At 39.5% G+C, this 27563-nt stretch overlaps 1 protein-coding gene across 1 annotated transcript; it reads left to right on the forward strand.

Annotated features, from left to right (window-relative positions):
* Positions 1–1323: 1323 nt before the first annotated feature.
* fhip1b (FHF complex subunit HOOK interacting protein 1B) lies at positions 1324–27520 on the forward strand. Its single transcript, XM_044215665.1, has 13 exons — positions 1324–1695; positions 6803–6902; positions 7142–7280; positions 9683–10087; positions 11076–11306; positions 15127–15372; positions 15909–16076; positions 16711–16790; positions 17404–17573; positions 18144–19535; positions 20482–20660; positions 21343–21505; positions 22095–27520. Exons 3-13 carry the CDS (start codon positions 7152–7154, stop codon positions 22403–22405), a joined length of 3474 nt encoding a protein of 1157 aa, XP_044071600.1. The 5' UTR covers positions 1324–1695; positions 6803–6902; positions 7142–7151; the 3' UTR covers positions 22406–27520.
* The last annotated feature ends 43 nt before the right edge of the window (positions 27521–27563 follow it).

Consider the following 27563-nt stretch of genomic DNA (forward strand, 5'->3'; position numbering starts at 1 on the left):
GAACATTTAAACATGTTTTTTTTTAACCATTTTCTGCCCTCCATTTAGCATTTTGCTCTTTTCTGTTTGCATATTTTATTTTGGGTTGATGGTTCATCATTATGAATTGTCTGCCCAACAGTACAGCGACCCCTAATGGCTGCGCCCCCAAACAACCTGTCCTGCTATATAATCTTCAGAACAGTACTGCTACATAAACAAATCTAATTCCATATCTACAACATTAAAACTTTTCTGTTTTTCTGATAATACTTATTTACTTTTTAATTTTGAATGTGGAACTACTTGACATGTAATATTTGGATCAGTCTGACTGCCCACATTAACTGTAGATTGAAGTTTCACAGACTGACAGAGAGCATCAAAGACCAGCCTATGTCATCGAAGACAGGAAATCATCAGCAGCATTTTAACAAAACAATCCTAACAAACTCACGGTCCACTAGCCAGCTTTCAGCCTTCATCAGCAGACAGCGTTTGTCAGACTATGATTTCCAAGGTCAAGAATGAACTTTGATGTTTAATTTTTAAAGGGGCACTCCACTGAAGTTCAGTTTACTCGTCACAGGGAGTACTGTTCAACCTGTCTGATGTCTTCTGTGGCTCTGGAGGGAGCTTTCTGAAGTTTGAAAAAATAACTCAGATGATGTCATAGTGATGGTATCAGGGTCATCTCAGCTTGGGCTTGCGACTTAACATTTTTAACTTTACAATCAAAGTGTGTGGTTTACATTTAAGAAGTGGGCATTTAGGAGGCAAGGGAGGCTCTAACTAAAGACATTATTTAGTTGCATTAGGGGAAATGTAGGATGCAGCGTTTTTGGAGCTAGAGCCATAGTGGGGACTAAAAGTCAAGGTATCGTGGCCTCTGCTGCTTCAAATTTTGATCCATTTTGTTTTACTAATCTGTCTCTTGTGAGTCCCCCAACTTTATGATACAATACAAAATTGGAGTGCCCCTTTGAGCAAACACAAGATGAAGTCATAGGATGAGATCTCAACAGCTACTGAGGTCACGTCAATATATCTATCTTCATGACAACTAAGCAAACTGTCGAAGACCATGTGATATGGTCGAAAGTACCAGGAAAAGATAGTTAGCAGACTTTGAGTTGGGATTATTTTGTCAAACTACTATTTCCAAAGTCAAGAATGATGCTCAGTCATCATGAGCTGGTTTCTGGATTACTTTTCATCTGTTTCTCATACTAACGGCCTAACATAACCCATATCAACATTAGTACACAATGAAGAGTTAGTATGGAATTGGGTCACAGTGTTTGCTCCTTAATTTTGGCACTTTAAACCCTTCATACAGCAGAGTGGGGCAGAGTCGCTGTGGGTGTGAGTCAGAGAAGTCGTGTGGGAGGAGTTAAAGTAAGATGGCTGCGGGAAAGAGAAGAGTGCTTGAGAAATCATCAAATGGGATGTTTATATGTCGCTAACAGGATGCACAGCAGCCCGAACGAAGGAGTGGTTCATTTGTTAGCTTCCCCGGCTCAGTGTGGTCTAGCTCGCTGGTTGTCTCCAGGTTACTTGCGTGCTGGTCATCCGTTTACTGCTCTGACATTGTGGAATTCATTAGCAGCTAGTCGTTAGCAACCCACCAGCGCTAACTTACTAGCAACCAGCTAGCAGGTATCTGTGGAAATCAGCACCTCGCAACAACTGTTGAGACTCCTACAAACATCCAAGGTGAGTAACTTCGGAATTAACTAATATTAAAGTGCACCAGCACTTCAACTTGATAAAATAACTATATACATGGTTGACATTTCTAAACGGGCTAATTATCTGTGCTGTATCAACTAGCTTGCTACATCATCTCGCTATTGACATGCATTGATTGTTGTTTTCCGGCGGACCCTAGCGTCGCCGCTTCGGTTCGCTAACATGAGATCTGGCGCAGGATGATGACTTCAAGATCAGGCGTAAAGCCCAAATGCTAATAAGATAACGTTAATTAATCAATCATTTTAAAGGCAAGGACGTACTATTTGATGGTTGCGCTAACAGTCTGTCAGACTGAAGGGGACACATGACTCAAAACACTGCAGTGATTGATGTCTGACTTTGCATGATACGATCTGTGAACGTTGGCGTCCTGAATGAACGCTAAATGAGTGGATATTGTTTTCTCTGAAACTTAACCACAAGGAGTGCTTTTGTTGTTATCTCAAACCATGTCAACTGTGGCTAAAACACTTAATTCTTCAATAATCTGTACTCTAAATGCACCTAGAGATTGAGTAGATCAGTTCTCTTGATCAAAGGCAAATGGCCACTCTCAAAGTGTAGGGCTGGGTATTGAATATCAATACTCTGAGTATTGACTGGAATGTGACTGTAGCATATAGTATTGAAAACTTTCAAGTATTTCTTTGATTTCATATTTTCTGCTTCAAACTATAATTTTGCTATTTTGACAAACTCAAGGTCAAGAATGAACTTTCATGCTCAAATAATTTGATTGACAGAAAATTAATCTGCAACAAATTTGAAAATGCCAAACGCCACAAATTCACTGGTTTAACCTTCTCCAATGCGGATATTTGCTGGTTCCGTTAGTCTCGATGGAGGTACATTAAATATCTTTGGGTTCTGGAGTGTTGGTCGGATAAAACAAGCAATTTAGATATGGCCATGTCACCAGGGCTCTGGGAAATCGTGATGGACATTTTTCACTATTTAATCAATTAATCTAGAAAATAAGCTGCATATTAATTGATAATTAAAGTAATTGCATTTTATATAGGCAAAGGTCTGCTTCGCATTAAGACTAAATGACAAAGTGATGCACTTGAAGTTTGTTCTGTTTTGGGAACAGTCACTGACATCTCCAGAGAACTGATTGAAAGTGACCCACCTAAGCATTGCATGACAAGATTTTTGTATCTCCAGTGTAGATGTCTTTTATATAGACCTAGTGTTTTGCCTGATCAGTTCACTTTTAAGGCTGAAATCTATTCTCAGAATAAGCTTGGATTATGCATTGTGTGTCATAACAGAAACATCCTTTTTTAATTTTTTTTTTATTTTAGACAACTTTTGAAGGTGGGTTGAGAAGCTGGTGGTCATAGTGAGGGGTGGTGGTTACAGAGCGAAAGTATTTGTTGGTACAAGAAATCAGTAAACAGGCTACAGGAAATAAATGATTGCATTTTTTTTAAATTCAACCTTTATTTAACTAGGAAGTCCCTTGAGATTAAAATTTTGAGGGAGACCAGTACAGGTAGTGCGAATGTGAAGGACAGAATTTGCAGAGACCTTGGAGCACTGCCAGTTTTCACACCTGTGTACACCTGGCCAATATCCTGCAGAAAGCAGGTGTGGCTGTCAGTTTGTCAGTTGTAGGAAGTCACAGAAACTTTGGAAGCTAGCTTTTCTCTACTTTCAGTCTGTCTGAACTTCTGAGAGAGTATATCTTGGCCTGTAGACTTTGTAGTGTATATTATAACAGTCAAGACAAACTGGTATGGTGTGTTTAATCACGAACCTTTTGTCAAACTTTCTTGTCTTTAAAAAGGCAGCCTCCCTTTAGTGGAATCTGTAGTTGAACTTTGAACACATTTCATGGGTGGTTTTTATGATGCCGTGTGTGTGACCTGAAAATAAAACACATTTTGAATTTCCGTATGTGGTATACCTCATATTAGCCGAGTCCTGCATGTCACGGTCGGAAAGTTTTGTCTTAAATGCTGAGGAAAACTGGCTTATGTGCATTTAAGGTAATTGCATATGGTGAATCATAGACATACTCTATTTTCATCGAGCTTATTTTCAGTCTGTTATTTTGCTATAGATATCTCTATTTTGACTCTTTGTGGGTTGAGTTTCTTTCCGCTTTAATGTCTGGAAATGGATTCATTTAGTGCATTTAAAGAAAAGATAGAATTTTCTCTGAGCAACTTGAGTATCATTAACTTTGACTAACCTGCTGAGGGCTGGTGAATTATTAAAAAAAAAAAAAAAAAAGGTGTGGACGTTAAATTTTACCTGCCTTTTTCAGTGCTTTTTCTGTATAGATATTCAATAAAGAAAAGCATTTTTCCTTATTGATATAGGGAAGTCGACTCAGAAGTCATCAAATCTGTTACTCTCACAAGTAATAACAAATACTTTTGTAATCTAATTTTTAAGTTTATATCTAGACTTCCTTAACAACAGTGTGGCACTGAAGTCATTAATCTACTGAACCTTGCTGGGCCAACCAGAGGGGTCTTATGAATGATCTTTTATTCAACACTTGAAGGCAAACAGCTTCACATAAATAGGTTTGAAACTCCATTAACCAATGCTTGTGACATTAACTATGAACTAAATGCATTTTAGTGAAATCGGGTTTCTCCAGCAGAAATCAAACTTTGATAACCAGGTTTCTCTTAAAGGAATAAGCCAAAGAAAATATATCTTTTAAGTATTGAATAGGCCTGTTGGCTTGAAAGGTGGGTCTCCAATGTTTGCAGTTTGCTCCTTCATTCATTTCCGATGGCAACACAGAGTCACAGCAAACAAAAAAAAAAAAGGCATCAAAACCACTCCTGCAGCATAATCCACTTCTCCACTGTTTATCCAGCTGGTCAGTTGTTTCCAAGTAATCCTCACAATAAATCACTAAAAACACTGCTTCCGGCAGATATTTTTGGAGTTATCAGGATGTGAAATATGCAAAAGAGAAAATAAGACAGATCTCTTAAAATGAACAACTAATTGGTTTCCTTTTTAGAAAAATCTTGCTTTAATTACATAAAATAATATTATCTGTGCCATATTAAATCCTCGGTTTTAAGGGAAAAAAAATTTCTGAAATGCAAAAACAAACACCTTTTGCTATAAAAAAGGTGTATATACTTACGTGGCAGAACTACAACCTAACTACAGCACAAGCAAAACATAAGCCTTTACTGTCTTCTTTGTGGCATTTGTAGGACTGTGACTATCATAATAATGAATGAAGCTCAGGCTTTCACAAATTGACTGCAGCTTTTTTTTTCTGTGGTTAATATCTTGAACAAAACCTAGCTAATTTAGGGACAGATTAAAAGCCCTCTAGTGTTTCTGTCGACAGAATCCCTTCATTTGTTAACGAGGCCTTTATTGTATTGTATCTATCAAAAGCAAACTCATTGCAGAAAGATAAGACTGGCAGTAGCAACGCAATTCAGGCAGTGTGTCGCTGGCGTTAGGGATGTTAATGATGATAATTAATGGATCAAGAATAAAGTAACTGGCAGTGCACAAAGGTGGAGGATTTGTGCATCTTCAATATGACGGCAAAGGTGTCACTGATAAAAATGACGTGTTGGAGGTTTAAGTTTGCCCAAACTAAAGTACAAGTGCCTGTTGCCTGCAACTCTTCGTGAGTTCCCTGTGACTGCTTCCTTTTTTATCTTTGCTTCCTTGCGATATTGTGCAAAACAGATCAACCGTATTTCTTATCAACAAAAACTTAAAGAGAACACACTTTGCATGCAACGTAGATACTACTAAGACATAAATCTGTTGTCAGGAGATCTGTGTAGCCCATTTTATAGAACCTTTTTAGTTGATACAAGAATGGATTACGCTTTGTTTTAAGTAGAGTCTCATCTAATTTATGCCCTTCAGTAAAGCCTGTAAATTGTACAAAAATGTTTTGTTTAACCTTTCTGACTTTTTGGCCAGTTTGTTGAATAAAGGTTGGTTGGAGCAGGAACAGCTATTTTGAGTGGCAATATTTTGGATTGAAGTACTGAATTTGCTATGGTTGTGGGGCAGAAATCACCCATGTAAATCATTGAAGTAAAGCTTTCATTGAAGAAAAGCATGCATCTTTATAAGCTTTAATGATTAATCTGTCATTAACTTGGCTCATGCTTGAAGCAAGAAAATTGCTTGGAATTTGCATCCATAATAAACGACATAAAGGACAGACAGTTACTCGTATGTTGAGCAGAAGGTGGACTGGCTGTAGCTTTTCCACAGAAGGACCGAATGGTTTCCCTGGTAACGACATACTGTAGAGGCTGACTTATGTTTGTTTAGGAAAACACAAAAAAACACAGATGCTCTTCAGCACAAATTATTATATTTCTGAATTAAAGAGGTGTTTTGTAGGGCTGGAGGGCGGGACAATGCATGCTGACAGAGGTTTAGCTCTCCAGTTTATATTGAGGTAGTTGTCACTTTAATATGTTTGGCTGTATGGGACCATTTCATGCTATGCCGCAAATGAATGAATAGGACTTCTTTATGGAAATACTGGATTACATTTTTTTCCATTAATGTGATGAAATATCTTGATTTTTCAGATATTTAATTCAAGTTTAATTTACTAGATTACCTAAAACAGACATTCCTATTATTTCTCTTAAGTTTTGAGAAAAATGTAGGCCTACATTTTCACAATGTATATTTTGCTATCATCTTGCAAAATCAAATATACAGTGACTGAATATTATATCCATATTTCCTACATGAACTGCTGGCATGAATAATACACTTTCAGAATTTTATTGATGTGGTGGGCGTCAGACATGTATAATTGTTGGGTAAAGCACTTTTCCCCATCAGTTTTAGATTTGGTGCATAGTGTGACATACACAGCGACTACCATAAATATAAAAACTAGAACATTACTTTTTCAGAGCCAAACTGAGGGAAATACAGGACGATATTCAAGTAATGTACACTTGGAAAACACACAATTGCATATTTATATTTTGGGAGCCTTAAAAGAAGGATTTGGAAGGTTGTGAAATGTCTTACAGATTCAGGTTTACATGCTGATGTCTATGTTCTGTTTTTTTCTTTGTTTACACAGTGCAGAGTGCCCGTCCTGACTGGCTATGGAGTGGTGTTGGCTTCAGACTGGATGACAGGGTCTACAGGGAGGACAGGGTCACTCAGATTCTAAAGCAGCAGTGGGTTTTTCCTAGACGTACACTGAACGGCAGTGACAGCGCGTTTGCAGCTGCCCTCCTTCTCTCTGTTTAGACACACTTTCCCTCCCCTTTACCATCCTCCTCCTCCTCCTCCTCCTCCTCCTTCCTTCCTTCCTTTTCTTCCCTCTTAATTTCTTTTTGCCTTCTGTTGCTTCTATACTCCGACCTTTTTAACTGGAAATCCTCTCGTCTTTGAATTCTTGTGACCTGCCTCTCAGTGGGTCCAGCATGAGCTGGCTGAGCAGGTTGAACCCTCGGGGTCCTGGGAGTCGGTCCGGCCGGAGCGCCGCCCCCTCCAGCCCGTGCACTGCAGACCCGGAGACCTGCCTCATGGTGTTTAAGAACCACTGGAGACAGGTGAGCTGGAGACAAGCCTCTTCTCTTAAATTTTGATGAAATTACATATTTTGTTATGATAATGACATATTGTACACTTTGCGGCCTCAAAATTTCATTTTTTACAACTTGGATTTTAGTTTTACTGAATAATATTTTACTCACAAACTTCATAGCTGAGATGTGGAGACACAGCATCTCTGCTATACTCAGCTTTACCATTAAGTGTACAGGGCAACCACACAGGCCATCAGAAGGGTTTAGAAGTACTCAGTAGAACAATACTATCCAAACCACTTATTTGAAAGTACTTAAGTAGTTTGGATTATGTGTGTCAGACTTTGAAAACCTTTGCTTTAACCTGTTTAGGGCTGCAACTAACAATAATTTTATTGTTTTGAACAATTTAGTCTATTTAATGTCAGAACAGGGAAAAATGTGATCAACCAAATTCCCCAGAGCAAGTGAATTCTTCAAATTGCTTGTTTTGTCCAATCAACCACCCAAAGATATTCAGTTTACAATTATATGCTTGATAAATTACACAATTAATTGATTATCAAAATTTCAAATTTTTTCTGTTAACAGAGAATTGATTTTCTATTGATAAATGTTTGCACAAGTAATTTACAATGGTTGAGAAAATATTGGCAGGTTTTGTTTTCTTTGTTTTGTGTTGAGCAGCATACAGATAAAGCTTGAATGTTCACTTTTGGTGACAGTAAATGACAAAGAAACCAGTTCAAATTTTAAGGCTCTTCATTTGTTTTAGTGAATGATTATCTGTCCAGACACCAAGTGTGAATATTCACACATTCAGTTGGCAGTGCCAGTGCTGATGACAGTAGTCAGTCAGTCTACTTTAACAATGTGACTGGCTTATGTCCAATCACTGGCTGAAAGTTTCATAGGTTACAGAGCCTTGCCACTTCCTAGCTGTTGAATTTCCTCAGAGGCAAAATAAGACATCTGAGTGATACTTATTGGTCTGGCTCAATGGTGTGTTTAAGCTTTGCAACTGGACATTTTGCATGGATGCTTACTAATTGTTCAAGGAGAAATCCATTATAGAATAAGCAGACATCATACTTAAAAGGTGGATATGTTGTAACTGAATTGCAACATATCATATTTGTGTGTACAAACATAAATATGCGCTATGCAACATTATTTTTTATTAGGCTCCAGTCCTCCAGCTCATAGGCTACATTTAACACACACTTCAAGCTGCTAAAACACCATGAAGCACATCCCTTATCTGCAGAAGCTGCTCGCACATCTGCAAATTCATCATTGCTGTAGTCATGCTGACTGCTGGACCTCCTGATAAATGTTGTGAAATCTCTCCTCATTTGTCAATGTGTTTATTTTTATACCACTACTGTGCAATTTTGTTACATTTTATCTGTACCGTGTTGCAGTGCCAGTAATTACTTTTACTGCATTTATAATATCTGTGAACGCATTTTAGAATTCAGTAAATCAGTTACTTTGTAAAAATTTAAAGTAAATGTTCATATAACACCTTTTTTTTATTTTTATTTTTAAGGGTAGAAAATACAGCAAACACATTTTTCAACAGATCAAAAGGGGCAAAGATTTTCAGATTTGACAGTCCATCATATCTGTCATCCATAACAAATAGGCCCTTTTCAAAGCAGACATTGTGACTTGTCATAGTAGAAAAAACACAGGTTTTACCAATAACATGAACAACTGCTACGTTCAAATCAAGAGGCCTGTGACATTGGCTGTGTCTGAAATGACTTACTTGTTCACCAATTCACTACTCCCTACATACCGAACGCTTAACAATTAGTGAGCAGTAAAGTTAGACACTTATGAGTCATCATCATTTGCATTTTGCTTCATCACTGACAGCCGTAGTGTTGCAAAACTGTAATTTTGATATCTAGAAAATGCACCACATTGCGTTATTGGAACGTTATGTTAGCAGAAAGTAGTGTGCATGCCATGGACATTACTTTTTTCATTCCACTCATAGAGCATAGATTTCACACCTAGAATTCAGACACTTAAATAAAATGTCAAACAGTAAATATAGTGGAATATATAGTAAATACAGAGTGATTTCGGACACAGCCTGTGTGACAGTGAGCCACAGACAATACCCTGAAACCGAAGCCGCTAAATGCAAATCAGCCATCATTCATTTCATTAATTACACCTGCGCTTTTCCTACTGTGACATATCAAAATGTCCAGATTAATGAATTTAACCAGTCTAATAACCCCACTGTTGTATGCATACTGAATTCAAAACCTCAATTCAGAACTGAATTGAAATGGAATGTCTCTAAATGTCTTTTAGAGGTCACACTTTTGTTATTTTTTCATCTCCTCATAGAAGGACAGCAGTGTTAAGAGTTAAACATTACACTAAAACACTGTTCCTTTATTCAGGTCTCTTGGGTGTTGGAGCAGCACGAGCCTTCATCCTCCAGCGATGACCTGACGGCAGTAAGGAATCACACCGACCAGATGTTATGTCTGCTGGCAGAGGAGCGGCCTGCTGAGAGCTCAGAGGGCGGTGCCAGCGTGGCACTTATGGGCCCCATACTGGAGCTGGTGGTCACCGAGAATATTCTGGAATGTCTGGTTCAGTGGCACCTCCGCCGCGGCCTGGACCCAGACAGCCAGGGGGCGCTGCTCAAGCTGTTTGAGATGCTCATCGGCCAGTCCCAGCAGCCTCTGCTGCAGCACACAGCCGTCCTCCACCCCCTGCTGAGGCTGCTGGGAGCTTGCGCTGACTCAGAACTTGGTTGTCCTTCGGCCCTGGAAAACAGCCTGGTACTGCTGCTCAACCAGGTACGTTCACCTACGGTCTACATACTTATCTAATGTGTATATAGTTGCTGACAATCTACATTAGAACTTGTTCGTTGTTGGCCTTGAATTTGCAAAATGTCATCTAAAGGTGAGAACAGATCTTAAGGTTATTGAGACCTACAAAGACTAGATACCACACACGTAACAACTATTTCTACCAACATAATGCAGATTTTTTTGTCTTGACAGTCAGACTGAGGTAGACTATGATTGTTCTGGTAACTCTAGAAATTCCAGGAGAACGCTTTAGGGGGAAGTTTGCACTGCAAGAAGTTTACCTTGCTAATTTAACTGCAATGTACATGTAAAAGGAAAAAGGAAAGAAAATGCTGAATTTGGATGAAATGGTGGATTGGCTTTGCTAAAATCAGAAGAAAGTGTTAAAAAAAATGTTAAACGTACCTTGTCCTGCTTGTATCTCTAATTTATTTATATAGTAGCCATGGCTTTTTCCTGATTGGCTGACAGCTTTACGTTAAAATCATAGAACAGGACACCTCAAACATAGTTTCACTCAGGAGTTAACCAGTGTTCCAGATTTGAGCATAAGGTACAGTATATTACACTGCAGGCATCCATAATAACTAACAGCTAGCTAACTCTCATTTGTGAAACTGACAACCATGGGTGATGATTTGAAGATGGCTTTTCTTTTTTTTTCTTTTTTCTTTGTAAAGTGATCATGGCATACACGCAAATTATCTGACACTGTAGTCCAACACTCCGAGGTGTCCTCATATAGAACAATAATGATATGGCAGTCGGTTCAATCATTTTAGGACACCTCGGAATGAGGTATCATTCAATATCAACACCTGATGTTCATGTTATGTATAACAACCTACCTAGTAATGATAACAGATGCACTTTTGACTCTCCATTGGACATGATTTTTCATCAGTGTTTCATCACTATTTTAGGCTAAACTATGGTACGGTTTTTAATTGTGACTGTAAATCCCCACCAGGTCTGTGTGTCCATGGCCCGGCAGCCTGTGGTTCTAGAGATGTTGTTCCGGGCGGCGCCGGCTCAGCAGGGCTCCACCAATCTGTTGATCTTCTCCCTCCTCGTGCCATTCATCCACCGGGACGGAGCCATCGGACAGCAGGCCCGAGACGCGCTGCTGCTGGTCATGGCGGCCTCGGCCAGCAATGAGGCCGTGGCACGTTACATCGCTGAGAACTCCTACTTCTGCCCGGTGAGTGATGGTGTTCATGAAAACCATGTTATCATGGAAAGCGTCGTATTTTAGATGTTAACTGGGGGTTTAGGAGAGGATGTGGTTACAGATGTTGAATTTGAACATCCTTTGTATTTGCTCATACAGTAATGCAGGTTTTCTTCCTGTCTTGAAGTTTCTTACATTTTTTTACGTACTCCCCCCAAGGTTTTTGGGGGGAGTTGTGTCACTTGAAACTATTGCTGTTGTGTTTCCGACCTTTGACACATTGTATGTGATATTGGGCTTTACAAAAAACTGGACTGGACTTGGTTGTAAGTATTTCCCTTACTTTGTAGTAAATTTTAAGTAAAGTTAAAGGATAATTCCAATATACCATGACCACAGAAAATACTTGTTTCTGAATAGCAGAAGATCCTACATTTATACTCAAACTTATTTAGTTCTGGTCAACAGTTAACTACTATTCTAAATATTTGCAAGTTTTATCAAACTGCAGGTAACCTTAGCAACACTACTGATGCCTCATGTAACATTAACATAGATTTTTGTTTTTTTGGCAGCTTTTTTAAGGGCCACAGCATGTGGCTGACAGCTGAACTTATAAGGGCATATCAAATATTCAAGCATTCATTAATTATGTTGTTAAATTGTTAATAACTCATGACTCCAAATAAAGGTGATCATTCGGGTTTGATGGTTTATTAACATCCTCAAGTTTTCAGTTTCCAACATCAGGGTAAAATCCCACTGAGCTTCTTTCAAAGGGAAATATTTGGAAATATACAACCTGTCTTTTTCTTTTCTTTTACGCTATGTTATATGGTCAAAAACCTTTTTTTTCCCCACTGTTAGCTTAGCTGACTTAACTGTAATTCACATTCCTAGGCAATACGATGCATAAAATATCAAAGTCAACTCTATTATTTATAGTTAATTTTGGCTCTCACAGAAAAGGGCCATCAGTATTTTATACACATTAATATGACCTACTCTATAATGATGTGATAGTTGAGGACAGTTAATAATGTGGGATCCTGGCTTGCTTTCAACACTGCTTTTAAGAGAGGGGTGTGTGTGCTATGTACTTCTTTTTTCAGTTATTTCTTTATTTATTTTCATCATAACATAATTGATGAAAAATAAATAAACTGTGGTCACAGTACATACAGTATATCTCTTTTCTACATAGAATCAAAGCACATCTAACCGGGCGGGGCGGGTGTTTAGAGGTTCATAAGAGGTTCCCATGTTCTCAGAAAGATATCGTCCTTATTTTTTAAAGTGTAAGTGCGCTGTTACAGTTGTAATGTTTTGTTCAGAATGTGTTTGAACAAAGTAAATGTTTGAGGTCTTTGCTGGTTCCAGTTTAGCAAGATGCATTTCTTTTCTAATGTGCTATCTACTTCTGATTTATTAGTGATGGTGTGTATGATAATGGAAGGGGAAGGACATGACTATGCACTCTGACAGAACATTCATCCTTATCTACATCCTATCAGCTTTGTCTCAACTTAGAAGGCTTCCTGTAGAAATCTTAAAAAATAAGCACCTCACCCAACAATACACGTTTACCATGTTTAAGATAAACAGATAAATCGAAAATCCTCTGTGTCACACAGACCCCTAAATGCTGCTGCTTTACACAAATCAATAATGTCTAAGCGTAGAACAAAACAAACAGATCTTCTATTAAGTTGTGATCACAATTTACTTTACTTGTAGATATAATAGCAAAAACACTCTGTCTCTTTCGACATATTTTCATATTAGAAAGTTGTCCGACACCGAGGATGAGACAGAAGAAACATCCGGGGCAGACCCCTCTATCCCAAGGGAGAGAATCAAATCCAGGGTGTTACGACTGCTATGAGCAGGTTCATGTACAAAGCGGGTCACAGGCCTTATTTAAGTGAATATTGATGTCACCAATAACTAAGATCTTATCAGAGTGAGAAATAAGAACTGAGATAAAATCACCAAATTCTTCTAAAAAATTGGGAGTAAGGGCCCATCATTTATCACTGAGGCTTAAGTAGATGATCTGATATTCATAAAACCAAATTTGAGGGTCTTGTTAGGGTTGTACTTTTCAATACTAGACAAACCAGTGGTGCTACAAGTAGATAATGTCTTGATTGGAACAAGATGCCTTTTGTTATTAGTAGAAGGTTTTAGAGGCTAGTGTATATGACGTTGGAGGGATAGAGTAGTGATTTTGTTTTGTAAGAATCTACCAGGTGCTTTCTGGGACATTTCATCACTGCCAGTGATGGCGATAATAATTAGTCTTAGTCTGTAAATGACAAAAAAATATATAGAAGATTGTGAGCGGTGTCTGCCTGTGTTGTAGTTTTTTCCAGCTGCCACTAGGTGTTATTAAAGAGTCATATTTTGCTGATTGCACTTTAAAATGTGTGTCTACTAAATAGAGTGTGCCTGCTGGATTTAATTTTGATAGTGACTCAGTGCAAGGCGAAGACGTGTGTGCATACATTTGGACATCAGGACCATCGTTCTAAATCCAGTCTTAACAGCCAAAATCTGGTCACAAATGACACAAATGAGCGTCATTATAGCTTCAAAACTGCATTACGAGGGTGAACGGTGTTGTGTGATGAATATATCTGTATACCATAGTTTTATGCTGTGGTCAGTACTCTGTTACTCTGCCTGTTCACTTTGGTGTTAAAGAGTCAGCTTAGCTATTTTCTGCTCGTCCTCCTTCCAGCAGCTTCAGTCTGACCTACTTACAGGCTAGAAGGACCAGTGGAGGTGGCATCAAGGATCACACTCCTCTCTGCCTGAGTCTCACTGTTTTCTGCCTGTGCATTCTCACACAATCTAATCAGCTTTGTTTGACACATTTGGATGTAGCAATAGATTCTTAGACAACTGTAACAGCTCTTACTGTGTGGTACTTTAAGCAGTGCTCATCACAAACACACTCCTCTTTTCTCCCATCCTGCAGTTTAAGTGTAGAGCTCTTATTTGATGAATTTTGATTATTGAGTTGTTTGCATTTGCTTAGTCGGGCTAACGGGACCAGGTTTCTCCATCATATATTTTCACTGGTCCAGCAAACAAGAATGCAAAAATACAGTTTCATAAATGTCATCAGCTGTTGTCAAAACACTAAGTCACATGAGGGCTTTTACCTCAACTGTAAAATTGGAACTTTTCCATCATGTCTATACATACTGGGAAGTCATTTTGCTTATTCAACTCCCTTTTCAAGAGTGCAATAGGTAAGTGAGCTGTTGTACATATCCGTAGAGTCATTGGTGGTGTTATGAAAACAAAATGTGTTTCAGCCAAGGTACAAGAGAACACTACGAAGTATTATGTACATTATAAACATGTAGGATCTATTATGGGATTTATTATAGGGCTGCATATTACTTTAATTATTCATTAATCTGCTGAATATTTTCTTGATTAATTGATTAATCATTTAGTCTATAAAATGTCAGAAAATGGTAAAAAATTACCCATCATAATTTTCATAAGCCAATGGTGACATCTTGAAATTACTTTGTCAGACCAACAGTCCAAAACCTAAAATATTTTGCTTGAAAAATGACTTAGTCTATAATCAAAATAGGTGCTGATTCTTTTTAATTAATTGACTTATTGTTTCAGCTCTCGTTTGTTATTTTGTTTTGTTTTTTGTTTCCATTGTTACAAAATCGAGTAATTTATCTGCAAAAAAACGTTGTACTTCAAGGATACACACAGATTTTTACCTGAGAGCTGTCCAGCACCTCAATCACCCACTGACCCACTCGGGCTGTTGAGAGTCAGCTGTCTCATCTGAAGTCTCGCTGTCTCTTCTCAGGTGTTGGCGACCGGCCTCAGCGCTCTCTACTCCTCTCTGCCTAGGAAGATTGAAGTTCGAGGAGACGACTGGCATGCCCTGCGGCGGGAGGACTGGATTGGTGTGTCATCGCTTGTGCTGTTCATGAACTCACTGGAATTCTGCAACGCTGTGGTGCAGGTTGCTCATCCCCTGGTCCGCTGCCAGCTCCTGGACTACCTCCACAATGGCTTCCTCGTACCTGTCATGGGCCCCGCACTGCATAAGGTGGGAAGGAAAAGGATGGGTGGCCGAAACAAGATCACGGTTACTCTGGTTAATCATAGACCTCCCTGTCACCAAATTACATTGGAACCATTTTTGTCAGAAAATGATTCCAAAGCTTCTATTTTGCAGCTTTTGCTTTGAGCACCACAATCTACCTGCATGGCCAGATTTTTTTTTGTGATTAGGGTAAACTGACCCTGTAAGTAAAGCTGGATAAGGTGGACCACAAATTGTGTACCAGATGAAAATTGACCACTCGTTTATGGCTCCTCTTAAGTTACCGGAAGACATTTTTTATCATGTGTTTGAAGTGAATTAGCAGGAGACTTGGAACAATTGTGTGAACTGGTTTATTTGCTGAACTTTCTTAAACAGAGTGAGTCAGAGTCTGAGTCAAACAAAAAATCATTTCACAATATTTCAAGAAATTGTCTCATAGCCTGTTTTTAATCTTAGACTTCATCTTATTCATGGGACAGTTGTCGCACTGCCCTCTTTTGCAGTTTGGATACAAATGTGTGTGTGTGTGTTTGTAGTCGTCGGTGGATGAGATGATCGCCAGCACCGCCTACCTGGACCTTTTCCTGCGCAGCGTGTCAGAGACTTCCCTCCTCAAAACCTTCCTGCGCTTCATCCTGCTGCATCGCCACGACAATGACACCATCCTGGACACACTGCTCACACGCATCAGCAGCAATTCAAGGGTATAAAAATATATATGTGTTTGTGTGATAGCCTCAAGGCCCTTATGTGAACTCAGTTGTGTGGGTTGTGAGTGGGCTGAGAGCAATAATTTATTGAAAGTGACTCCAGTAGAATACAGAAGTATTATGTTACACTTTGTATGTAGTTGGTAAAACAATCCACAATCAAACCTGTATACATAATCTTAAATTCCCTCCAAATAAATACATTTCAGCCATTCTGAGACAATCATAGTGTTTAGAAAAAAGAAACAGGATTTCATCACTGTTTCATGTTTCAGTGGCTGTCATCTTTGTTTTAGTTTAAACATCATTTCAGAGGGCTGCAGAGGGAAACAGTGGAAACAAAACAGAAAGTAAGGACTTCAGCTTTAAAGGAAAGCTGTGGTTTTTGACAACTTAAGTCTTATATTTTGTAGTTTTGGTATCACTCACATGATAACATTTTAATATAGCAGTACCACTGAACACAGGATTCCCACGTCCTGAAAAATTCTTGAGCAGTTTTTCATTACTCGAACACACCTGGAAATTTTGTGAAATTTCTGATGGGGATTTGTGACAAAATAATAATAATACATTTTTATATATATAAAAACTGTTTTCTAACTACTTTCCTGACCATGTGTTGCAGCTCTGCATGGTATCGTTGAGCCTCTTCAGGACTCTTCTCTCCCTGAATTGTGAAGACGTCATGCTGCAGCTCATTCTCAGGTATGTCTGCACATCTCAGCATAGGCTCATTTAATATGTTGTTTTTAGATGTAGTATCTGGGTCCTTTGAGCAATTTTATTTTTTAGTGAAATATATTTTCATATTGGCAAAGAAACACTCAGTTTGTGTCACTAAGATGTGTGTCCTCATTTCAGAATGTTGAAAAATTAAACAAGGGGATAGTGTTGTTTAGTCACTGATAGAGAACATATTGTGCCCACATTTTAAATCTTTACAAGCATTTTGTGAACTTTTGTGAACTTCCAAGGCCAGTTTTGCCTAAGTTTGTCTTCAGGAATAAAACAGCACGTCCCGCTGTTTGTGACTTTGTACTTATGGGTATTTCATCACCAAGATGATTGAGAATCTTGATTAATACATTAACTAAAGTTTATAACTGCAGTGTGTGACCAGGTGGCCTGCGCCAGCGAGATAAAATAGCCAACATTGCCAATGAAAATGTGGTATCAAAAATTTGATTTCACCAAAACACAAACAACAGTCTGTTTAAAGTTTTGAAATAATAATTTATGTTTGACAGCCTGAATAGGGAATAACTATGTAAATCCAGATTAAATGGTTTGTGCATATGTGTGTGTGGTTTGCTCCCAGGTATCTACTACCCTGTACCCATGTAATGCTGAGTCAGCGTCGTGCTATCAGGGAGGCTGATGTGTATGGAAAGTCAGCAGACAAGTTTCTGTCGCTGATTCCAGAGTGCTGCCGGCTGAATGCAACACCCTCTGGTGAGCGGGACGAGGACAGTGCATTCTGGGGCAAAGGTGAGCAACACCTGTGGAAAAGGAACAATTCACACTTATAGCTTTGGTTGTAAACATGAAGTGAACAACTATGGATATGTGAACACTCAACACTGTGAGTTGTGTTTTGTGATACTATATTTGACTGTGTTTCACCAGTACTGGCCAGCTGCACATATAACACTGTGTAGCCTGAGCAGTGAAAAATAATCTGTGAAAAAAAGTCTAAATAAGCTGCTGCCTGTTAAACTACATTGTGTTATCTTTCACATCCCTTTAATAAATCCTAAAATGTTGTGCAATGTGTACAATCATTTGTAAAGTTGTGTTCTGTTAATTCGTGCGCTCAAATTAAGTAATTCAAGAGCACAAATGATTGATTTACGTGCCCTTTTTTTCTCATGACACCTGCTGGGCTCTGTAGAAAGACCAATTTTCTGCATCTAATTGTAATATCAAATCAAAACAAACTTCTCTGTGTTGTATGTGTTCATGTTTGTTTGAGTTGTAAAGCCAATAAGTTTTATGTTAACTTACCAGTGGTGTTAGAAAGTTAATGCCTGCTTGCGTCTGTATTCTGTCATCCTACAGTACTGAACAGTCCCAGCACAGAGTCTCCAGCCCCAGCCAGACCCAGCACCCCATCCCGCTTAGCTTTCTTCATCCGCCAACAGAGCAGTGGAGGTGGATCAGGAGGAGGGGGTCCCTCTACCCCCACCAGCATGGAGCCGCTGCAGTCTGGTCCATCTAGCTCCCACCCCCTGTCCCCTGACAGCCCTATGCATCAGCAGCAGACTCTCGCAGAGGGTCTGGACTGGGATTCAGGTTACCTGGAGTACCTCAAGGATGCCCGGCGGGGCATTGAGCTTTGCTCCTGGGCCTGCCGTGATTGGTCGGCACCCTATGATGGAGAAAACCCCTCCCCAAACACAGCCTCTCCACCCCCACCTCCCCCTACCTCCAACCCCTCCATGGCTATGTTCCCTGAGCACTTCTCTTTTCAGCAGGGAGGAAGCAGTAACACCCCTCCAGGCCAGCATAGGGCAGCCATTGTGGCTGCAGCACGATCCGAGTGGAGCAGCTCAGAGCGGGACAGCGGAGAGTGGGACGTTACTATCGGCAAAAACAACTGCATCAGCCTCACACCACGCTCCAAGAAACGCAGCCTGCAGAGAGAGGAGCTCCTGCCAAAGCCTGTACCTCATCTCGTCCCCCCCTCATCGTCTTCAGCCACCCCTTTATCAACTTCCCACCCCGCCTCGTCCCCAGCTCCTCACATTCCAACTTCTGCCATCACTGTTAGCTACCAGGCCATGTATAACGGAACGGTGGGGCAGGGGGATGGGTGTTCAGACAATCGGGACAGAGGACTGGAGGTAAAGAAAGTGAAGAGAGACTTGGGGGAGCAGCAGTATTTGGATGAAAACGCAAATCAAAATGGATCCCTTGTCACCTGCCCCTCCCACACTGCTCTCCCACAGTCCATTTTTAGCAACAGTGAAATGAGTGATGCAAAATCTCTTTGCCCTAACCAGATTCCCTCTCAGAGCTCCATCACCCAGCCAGCGCCTGACACCAAAGTGCTGACCAGTGACATCTCAAACCCACACAGTGCATCCTCAGAGCTTCCAGAAGCCAACCAGACGCAACAATCTGTAGAGAGTCTTATCCAGGAGCTGCTGGAGCAGGCACCAGGAGAACTACACCTCCCTGGAGACTCTAACGGCCAGGGTATCAGCATCGAGGCCTTCACACAGGAGCTGAGGGAGCTGGAGGAGCGGGTGAAGGAGCGCAACAGAGCAAGCTGCCAGCAGGAGGAAACTGCCAGAGAGTCCCTGTCTGCTGAGCGGCAGGAGGAGGAACAACAACTGTCCTTGGCCCTGGAGGTGAAGCTGACAGGTGACACAAAGGGAGAAGGGTCTGTGGTGGGCCTCTGTAGTCCTGCTAGACCACTAAATCAGCCTGCTTCTCAGCCGTACACAGGTAAGACTCACATTGTTGATGTCATATGTTCCTGCATGTGTGTTTTCAACCTAGATGTTTTATTTGCAGAGGGGCACTGTTAAAAGTGTAATGACTTTTATTGGTTGTATTTTTATTTTTTATTTTTATCAATGCCTGGTTGTGCAGCACAAGGTCATCATTAAGGGGTGGTATTTTATTTTATTGTCAGTGTGTCTCTTTCTCTCTGACTATTCGCTGTGTACCATGATCCAATACAAAAATGATAGATACATTTGTAATGATAAGCAATACTACGATTCTAAACCAATTACATAAGATACAATTCAGTTGCAGTTAGAATTTGAAAATTTTACTTCTTTAATAACAAAAGTGACTAAAATGGATAAATTATTTCCTCCATTGTTATTTCAAATACTGAATCTGAAATTCCCCTGAAAGTATGTTGCCTTCTTAAATAAGTAGTGAAGTGTGTGGTGCAACCAGCAGATTTTTATCACACTGCTGCGCATTTGAAGATTGCTTATGCTAGCCAGCATTATACTGTACACTGTAGTCTGAGTACCAGCTTCATGCTTTAACAGCACTTGAATAACATTTCTAGCAGCAGTATCCACCCAAGACTTAACAATTCTTCTTCTTTGTAATAACCTTTCTTTATAGGCTCAGGTTTTCATTAAGTCAAAGTCCTGAATTCATGGGGGAGAGAGTGTTTTACTCGCCACAGTGGCAGCACTGCTAAAGAAAGGTGCCGAGTTTCATTGTCCCCATTTAACCTCTACAAGCTGTTAAAGCACCCTGCTGCATATTTTTCACAGTTTGACAGCCTCTACGCCACCTCAGTTATTTAAAAAAAATCTGTCAAAGACGCTTCTGATTTCATCCCTAGTTTTGTTCACATGCAGCTGAGCTAAAGTTGTGTCTCGTATCTTTCCATTCAATGAACCATCAATCTTTCTCTGTGCAGGTCCATTCATGGTGGTTCTGTTTGCCAAGCTGGAGAACATGCTCCAAAACTCGCTGTACGTCAACATCCTGCTCACAGGCATCGTGGCCCAGCTGGCCTGCTATCCTCAGCCCCTCCTACGCTCCTTCCTGCTCAACACCAACATGGTCTTCCAGCCCAGCGTTAAGTCACTGATCCAGGTACACTGCACCATGCAGAACCTGTGATATATTGGCCTATGAATGCTCTCCATGCTTGCTATGGACCTTAACTGTATTACATTTCTAAACCAGGTGCTCAGTACAAACTGGAGAAAATAGTTTCTGTATTTATACTTGAAGTAATGAGTTTTTAGTCTCATTATTTAGGCATGGTTGTCCACTTTCAGCCCACCTCACTTCTGTGCTAACTTCTGTTCCAAAAGCATCAAGCCCACAATGCATTTGCATAATGTTTCTTTTACATATTCCATTTCTGTCCATATTCTCATATTGTAGATGGATGCCTAATACTGGACAGGACTTTTAAAAAGTAGCACTTCAGTTTTGGTTGAGTGACTCATTCACACACAGTGTGAACACACTCATAAATGCAAGGAAGTAAACCCTTTCAATTTAAATGACCCCATGTCCTTTTCTCTAGCTCCACACTCAGAGCCTTATCGTAGTGTCTTTCCATTCAGCACTTTAATACTGTGGAGTGTAATGTACATTGCAGCCTCTAGGGACTGCTAGCGTAGCTTCAAGTCTTATCCTCTATGTCAGAATCTTTAAAGTCAAATTAATAAAGTGAAATTTACTGTCCAAGTAATCAACAAATACAAGCCAGTTGCTTTTGAAGATCAATCAAAACTCTAAAAGTTTTGTCCCTGACTCACCTCAGGTTCTAGGTTCTGTGAAGAACCGTATCGAGGCATTTGCAGCCTCACATGAGGACTTCCCTGCCATGCTGAAGAAAGCTCAGCAGTACTTGGTGGCCCGAGGCAAAGTGGACTGGACTGACTCGCCTGCAGCAGTTCCTCCCCTGCGGCGCTCTGATTCACTAGGTGTGTGTGTATGTGTGTCATATGTTTCTGGTATCTATCTAATTAGGCAAAGTAGGACGGCTTTTAAGCCTTTCCGATATAGCTATTAAACTGGAACAGAATAAGATTTCCTCAGGAGTTTATAAGAAATCTCTTTGCATGTGATTCAGTTAATTATCAAGGCCTAAAAATGTCTCTTGATGTGAGTCACTGTCTTAATTTTCTCACAAAAAGTCTATTTAACAAGTTATTTCTATTATTTAGTCTAAAATCTTTCTTTAAAAAAGTGGACAAGTTTATTTATATAGCACAATTCAGTAGTTTCAAAATGCTTTATATACAATTTAACTTTAAAAAGAATTACAAACAGAAGAATTAATGACATCATTTACATTTTAAAAATATTTTAAAGAGACAACCATATTCATGAAATTATTCTAATGAACGTTAATGAAAAGAGAGAAACAAAATAATCTGACCTCAAGCTCAATTTAGTAGCTTTTTTTTACAGAGCTGGAAAAACCTAGTAAGTGGACCTTGAGTTCAGATTAATTTCAAGTCACATATCCTTTATCACTGTGATGACTTGTAAAATGTTTCCTTGTTCCAGTGAAGAGTCGTAAACCATCTCTCGGAGACCTGATCCTTCGTCACACCAACAGCCCGACCCGGGCTCGACACGCCGCTCAGCTGGCCCTTGCACACGTACGGGACGGCGGCCAATCACTGCACAGCGCTCTGTTCAGGGGCGGTGGAGGCGGAGGGGCCTCTGGCCTGGAGAAGCAAGCTGAGGCACTACGAGTGAAGAACGCCGTCTACTGTGCCGTTATCTTCTGTGAGTTCCTCAAGGAGCTAGCTGCCCTGGCTCAAGAGCACGCCGTCATTCTGCCTTTCCCTCACAGCCAGGAGGCAGAAGAATAGACGGTCAACTCCTCAAACTCGCTCTTAGCCTCCATTTCTTTCTTCTTCTTTTTTTCTTTTTTTTTCTTTTTTGGCTGTAAAAAGAGTTATATAGGATTCTCCAATCACCAGAGGACAGACTGGAGCAGACTGGAGCCACTGAGACTTTTCTGTCACTGAAGTGGGTCGTCTGCAGTGACACTGACAAAAAGCAAGATGGAAACAGTGGCATTTTTGTACCAAAATCATTATAGGATAACTATAGGACTGGAAGAATTTTCCTCATCTTGTAAACTTATATGATATTGTGCATATCATTATATTACATTCTATACACAGAATATCTCAGTAAATGCTTGAGATTTGGGAGCTTGTACATACACATACCATGTCATGGTATAATGTGACACAGTAAAGCCACAGATAAAAGAAATAGGTGCACATATTGGTGCTAGTCGATACTCGTTGTCTTTTAAGTTGAAAGGGTGCTTTCAGGCGGCACAGGAGAAGAAGGTTTTGTCCTCAACAAAATTATGACAAACACTAAAAATTGTTTGGCAGGAAAACATTGATAGTTTAGGCTAGGCTAAGTGATCCAATCAGCTTTGGCCATCTCTGTACGTCAAACTCATCTTTGCTTTCGTCACAGAGCTTTTCGTCCACTATCAAGGACTGGCCAATAGACAAAGCTCACAGAAAAACAGCAAGTGTTCCTAGTAACATCTCAAGTGTCCATTTTATTTTTCATCAATGAATGAGATGAAAACTGGAACACACAGGTGAAAGAGAGAGCCACTTTCTCTCCTGTGAATCAGCACGACCACCACAATTGTACTGGAAAACTTTGGATAATTAATGCCATTTTTTAATGTTTTGTTTTAAACGTGTTTGTCTTTTGCATTTGCACCATTTTCTAGACATATCAGCAACATGCGGGAGCAGGTGCGTCTGTCGTTGTCTATGCGAGTTTATTTTGACGAATGACTCCTTTCCAAAAGGTGACGCCAACTCTTCAGGCCATCAGTAAGCCATTCACCTGTTGCCATAAAAGAGGCTGTGGGATAGAAAAGGAAGCACTGCTTTACAATTTCATACCTTTTGTGTGTCATTTAGTCTTTTTAAAAGACCTGAGAGTCTGCAAGAAAAACGCGAGAAGGGAAGGACGTTTTGTCTAGGGAGCGTTGGCATGATTTCCATTTACTTTGAACTGACAGAAAAAGGTCCTCATGAGGCATTCACTGCCTTTTTTTAAACAGATCTGTTTGTGAGCTAAAGGTGACGCTCGTAAGAAGCGATCTCCATTTCAGTTTTTCCATTTTTGTTTTAGTTAGCTTCAAAATGTCTCTTTTGGGTGAGACAGGCCAAACTGAACATACAACTGTTCCACTTGGAACTTAACATGCTGCTATTTATTTAACAGTAACACCCTTTTTTTATTAGTGTAATAGCTACTATCTCTTCATTTCATTGTTAGGTACCAAGTATAAGTGTGTGTGTGTGTGCGCGCGTGTGTGTGTGTGTGTGTGTGTGAGGATGTGGAGGAGCCAGTGTTGTGATCGGCCTTTAATTTATTTTCTTGTGTCTGAGGTTGAATGAAGTCACAGCCACACAGTGTTAAAAGCTTTTGCCAAGACAAAATCTATTTCAACTTTTTTCCTCAACGTTAAGAAACCTTTTGAGGCTTTGAATTGTTGGTAGTTTGTTTTATGAGATGGTAATTCTTTATTTTACAGGTAGGTTATTTCTTAATAGTTTTTTCAGTTCTTCTCTGTAAACTCCCCAGGAAATTATAATAAAATTATTAGGAAATAGTGAACCTGTAAAATGAAGCATTAGCTGTATGACTGCAATGCAAAATCCATCTATGACCCAGCTTTCTGTGAAATTATTTGGTTGTCTGCACATACTAGCCATTCTCTCTCAACTTTTAGCAGTCGAGAAACTGCTAAATGTGCCTGCCATCCTGCAAAGTCTTACTCTTTGAAATTTAATAATTTTTTGACAACTGTTCCATCTTTCTCAACAAGTTGAGACCTTCTCAATGTGTCAAAGCCATAGCCATGGTTGGCATGTTTGTAAATGTAGTACTTCATTACACTATAACTCACTTTTCTAAGGAATTTCTAGACGCATTTCGTAACACCCCACAGTGTGTTTTTTTTAAATGCCATTAGTTAAGAGTTTCTGCATGCCAATTAAGGCCAGGTTTATAATTAAGTAACAATTAAGTAGTATAGAGTAAGTTTTCTATGGTTTGTGCAAGAGTGCTGAGCTCAAATTAGCTTCCATGCAGTAGGTTTTAGTGGTTAGTGAGTCATCCCGGTGCCTGCAGAGCTCAGAGAACACGTTTCACACTGAATGTTTGCTCTTGCCTAATCAAATTGGTAGAGAAATCACTTCACACCGTCCATCTGTTCACCTAGTCTGCTCTACATCCGTGTTTTCAGAACAAGATTAATGTTTCCCTTGCACAGAAAAAAAGGCCAGAGGGTCTCATTCCTCACCAGGTTCCTCTACTCTACACTCAAGATTGTGTTTTTAAACTAAACTATTTTTACAAACAGTTCTGTTAAAGATAAGTTGTATTTTGAGCAATATGGTAAATGCTCAGCTTCTCAGTACGATCACTTACTTGGTCAGTTGGTTATTGTAACTAAGCAATTTCAGTGAGTTATCTGTATTTTTGTGATACATTCGTGGACACCAAAGACAATCTCAATACCTGAAACTCCCAGTGTGTCTGTTTAAGCAATCATAGACCGTTTCATGGTACACAATCTGAATACTGTAACAAACCTTATTCATTTAGCACTTTTTAAATGCTGAAAGTGCTTTCAAATAACTCCACAAAAAAAGGTGCCAATGCCTAACATAATATGCTTACAGTAAACGTTACATGGCCAAATACAAGGAAAATGTTAAAGGATGGAAACTATTATGATAAAATTGTACTCACCAAGTTTATTGGTACTACAACATTGTCAAATGATAGAACCGATGGCTAAACCTATGAAAATATGACCCAAGCTGTAATAAACCGGAATCATCCTTAAAAAGTAGATTTTTGTCAGGTGATGGTTATTGAACAGGGCAAGGTGTGTTTTTGAGATTCAGCCCTAAAAAAAGGGAGCTCCTGAGTAACCCTGAGTTGCTGAGTAACTTAAATTGTTGGCATTGGTCCTCTGCGACAGAATTTTTTTTCTGATTTGGGATTTCAGCCCATGCACATCCTGTCTACACTTCCTGCAGTCATTTTTCACTGCTTACTGTTTGTATTTTATATATATACTGTTGTATTTCATTTTTAAGACTACAAAGACATACATTTGACAAAGTTTGTAATGGGGTGGTTTTTTTTAATTTCGTACCAGGGACTTTGACTTCTTCCCGGAGTTGTTAGATGACAGACTGTAAGCAGAGCTTAATTTAGTGCAGCGCTGATCTGGAAAAATACAACTCACACACAGTGAAATAAAACAACTATAATCACGGCTGCATGGTTACTGTGATGGATTACCTAGCTTTATGGAAGTTGTTTTTCATACTCCACAAGAATGAATGGCAGCAAATGGCTTCCTCTGCTGGTGGGAAAGTGAGCCCTCCAACTGTTCAGACACCAGTAGGGATTGTGGACAGGGGGAAAGCCTTTTAAAATACACAAACACCAATACTGATTTAAAGTATTTTAAATTTACAGTTGGGAAAGGGATTTTGGCTTTAGACCATGCAGCACGGCTGGATGCTGAAGCCAATTCAGAAATGTCTTTAACTTCAGTTCCTGTAATGGCCGCCAGAAACTGTCACCAAAAATATCTTCCTGTAATAAAATGACAGAGAGAACCAAATTAACGAACTTAAAAATTGTTAAATGTATGTATCTACTTACCATAAGGAGTTAGGGCCTCAAAATGCATCAAGTCTTATGTTTGTGAATGTGTTGGCTTGATAAACAGGCGTCTCAGCTGTCATGGTTTCTGATTCCTTGTTTCACCTCCACTCTACTCCGACTCCAATTTATTTGCTTGATCACATTTAGATTTTATGACTCTGTTAACTGACAAAGATGGTGGTGAGTGGTAAACCCAAAGCTAAGCTTCACAAAATGTTGTGTAATGTCACAGATATTGTGTTTTGTTGTTTTTTTTCCCCCTCAGCTGACTGACTGACTGCTTCAGACAGATGTACTTGAACACTACAACTGATCTGTCAATGAGTTAAAAACAGAATCTTTCAGATTGTTTAGTTTTGGCTAAATTCAGAGCACATTATGTTTTGAGTTTCTGTGTTTTGTACATTCAAGATGTTACATGCCAAACCACTGCAAACAGCAAGCCAAAGTTCAACTGTCACGGACTTTCATTTGAATTGGAATTATAGCACGTCCTTTTGTTTCAGGGTGGGGGATTGGCTGTTCCATCACCCTAACACAACTCAAAAGTGGGTAAAAAACCCTCATATTTTCACAGCAGCTGAGCTTTGAAAGCTGTGTGCCAGATGAGGCTTCCATTTTAACTTTGCAACACATTTTAGTTCCAGTGCACGTACGGTTTGACAGTATGTTTCTGCAAGAGATTTTGACTGTATGAATATAACAAACTGAAACAGTTTTTGCTATTTAGCTTTGAAAATGTATACAGTTCAGCTGAAGGGACTCAGTTGCCTCTTAGAACTTGTTTTCACATCTGATTTCGTAACACTTCATGTACACTTTGTGCCATGTTTGAAATTGATTTTCATGTGTTGATTTGTAATGCGTATCACGGGATGTACAGCATCTTCTCACTTTTCCTTTTTCTTTGAAACGCTTTGACTTTTCACCCTTGACTGATTTCTCCCCTGTGATCTATGCAATGCTCTGGTGTCCCCCGTTTGAAGTTGAAAGATGATGTGGACAGATTTAATGTGTAAATATTGTAAAAAGCAATGGGTCAAAAATGCAGAGGTATGTGAAATAACTAACGGGACAGAATGGAAATCATGCTAAGAATAATGTAATGATGAATGTTGTCAGAAATATTTTTCTATATTTTGAAATCATTAGAAAAAAGGACAAAAATACAAAGTTGGGAAAAGCTGTTAGAAGAACACTACAAAGGGAATGTTTTTATTAATTTATAAATTCTTTGCCTAGCAATATCGCATTGTCCTGGTGTCCTTTCTTTCAACCGAGGAGGGATTT

This window comes from Siniperca chuatsi, linkage group LG12 (assembly GCF_020085105.1).
Source record: "Siniperca chuatsi isolate FFG_IHB_CAS linkage group LG12, ASM2008510v1, whole genome shotgun sequence".
Taxonomy (NCBI): Eukaryota; Metazoa; Chordata; class Actinopteri; order Centrarchiformes; family Sinipercidae; genus Siniperca; species Siniperca chuatsi.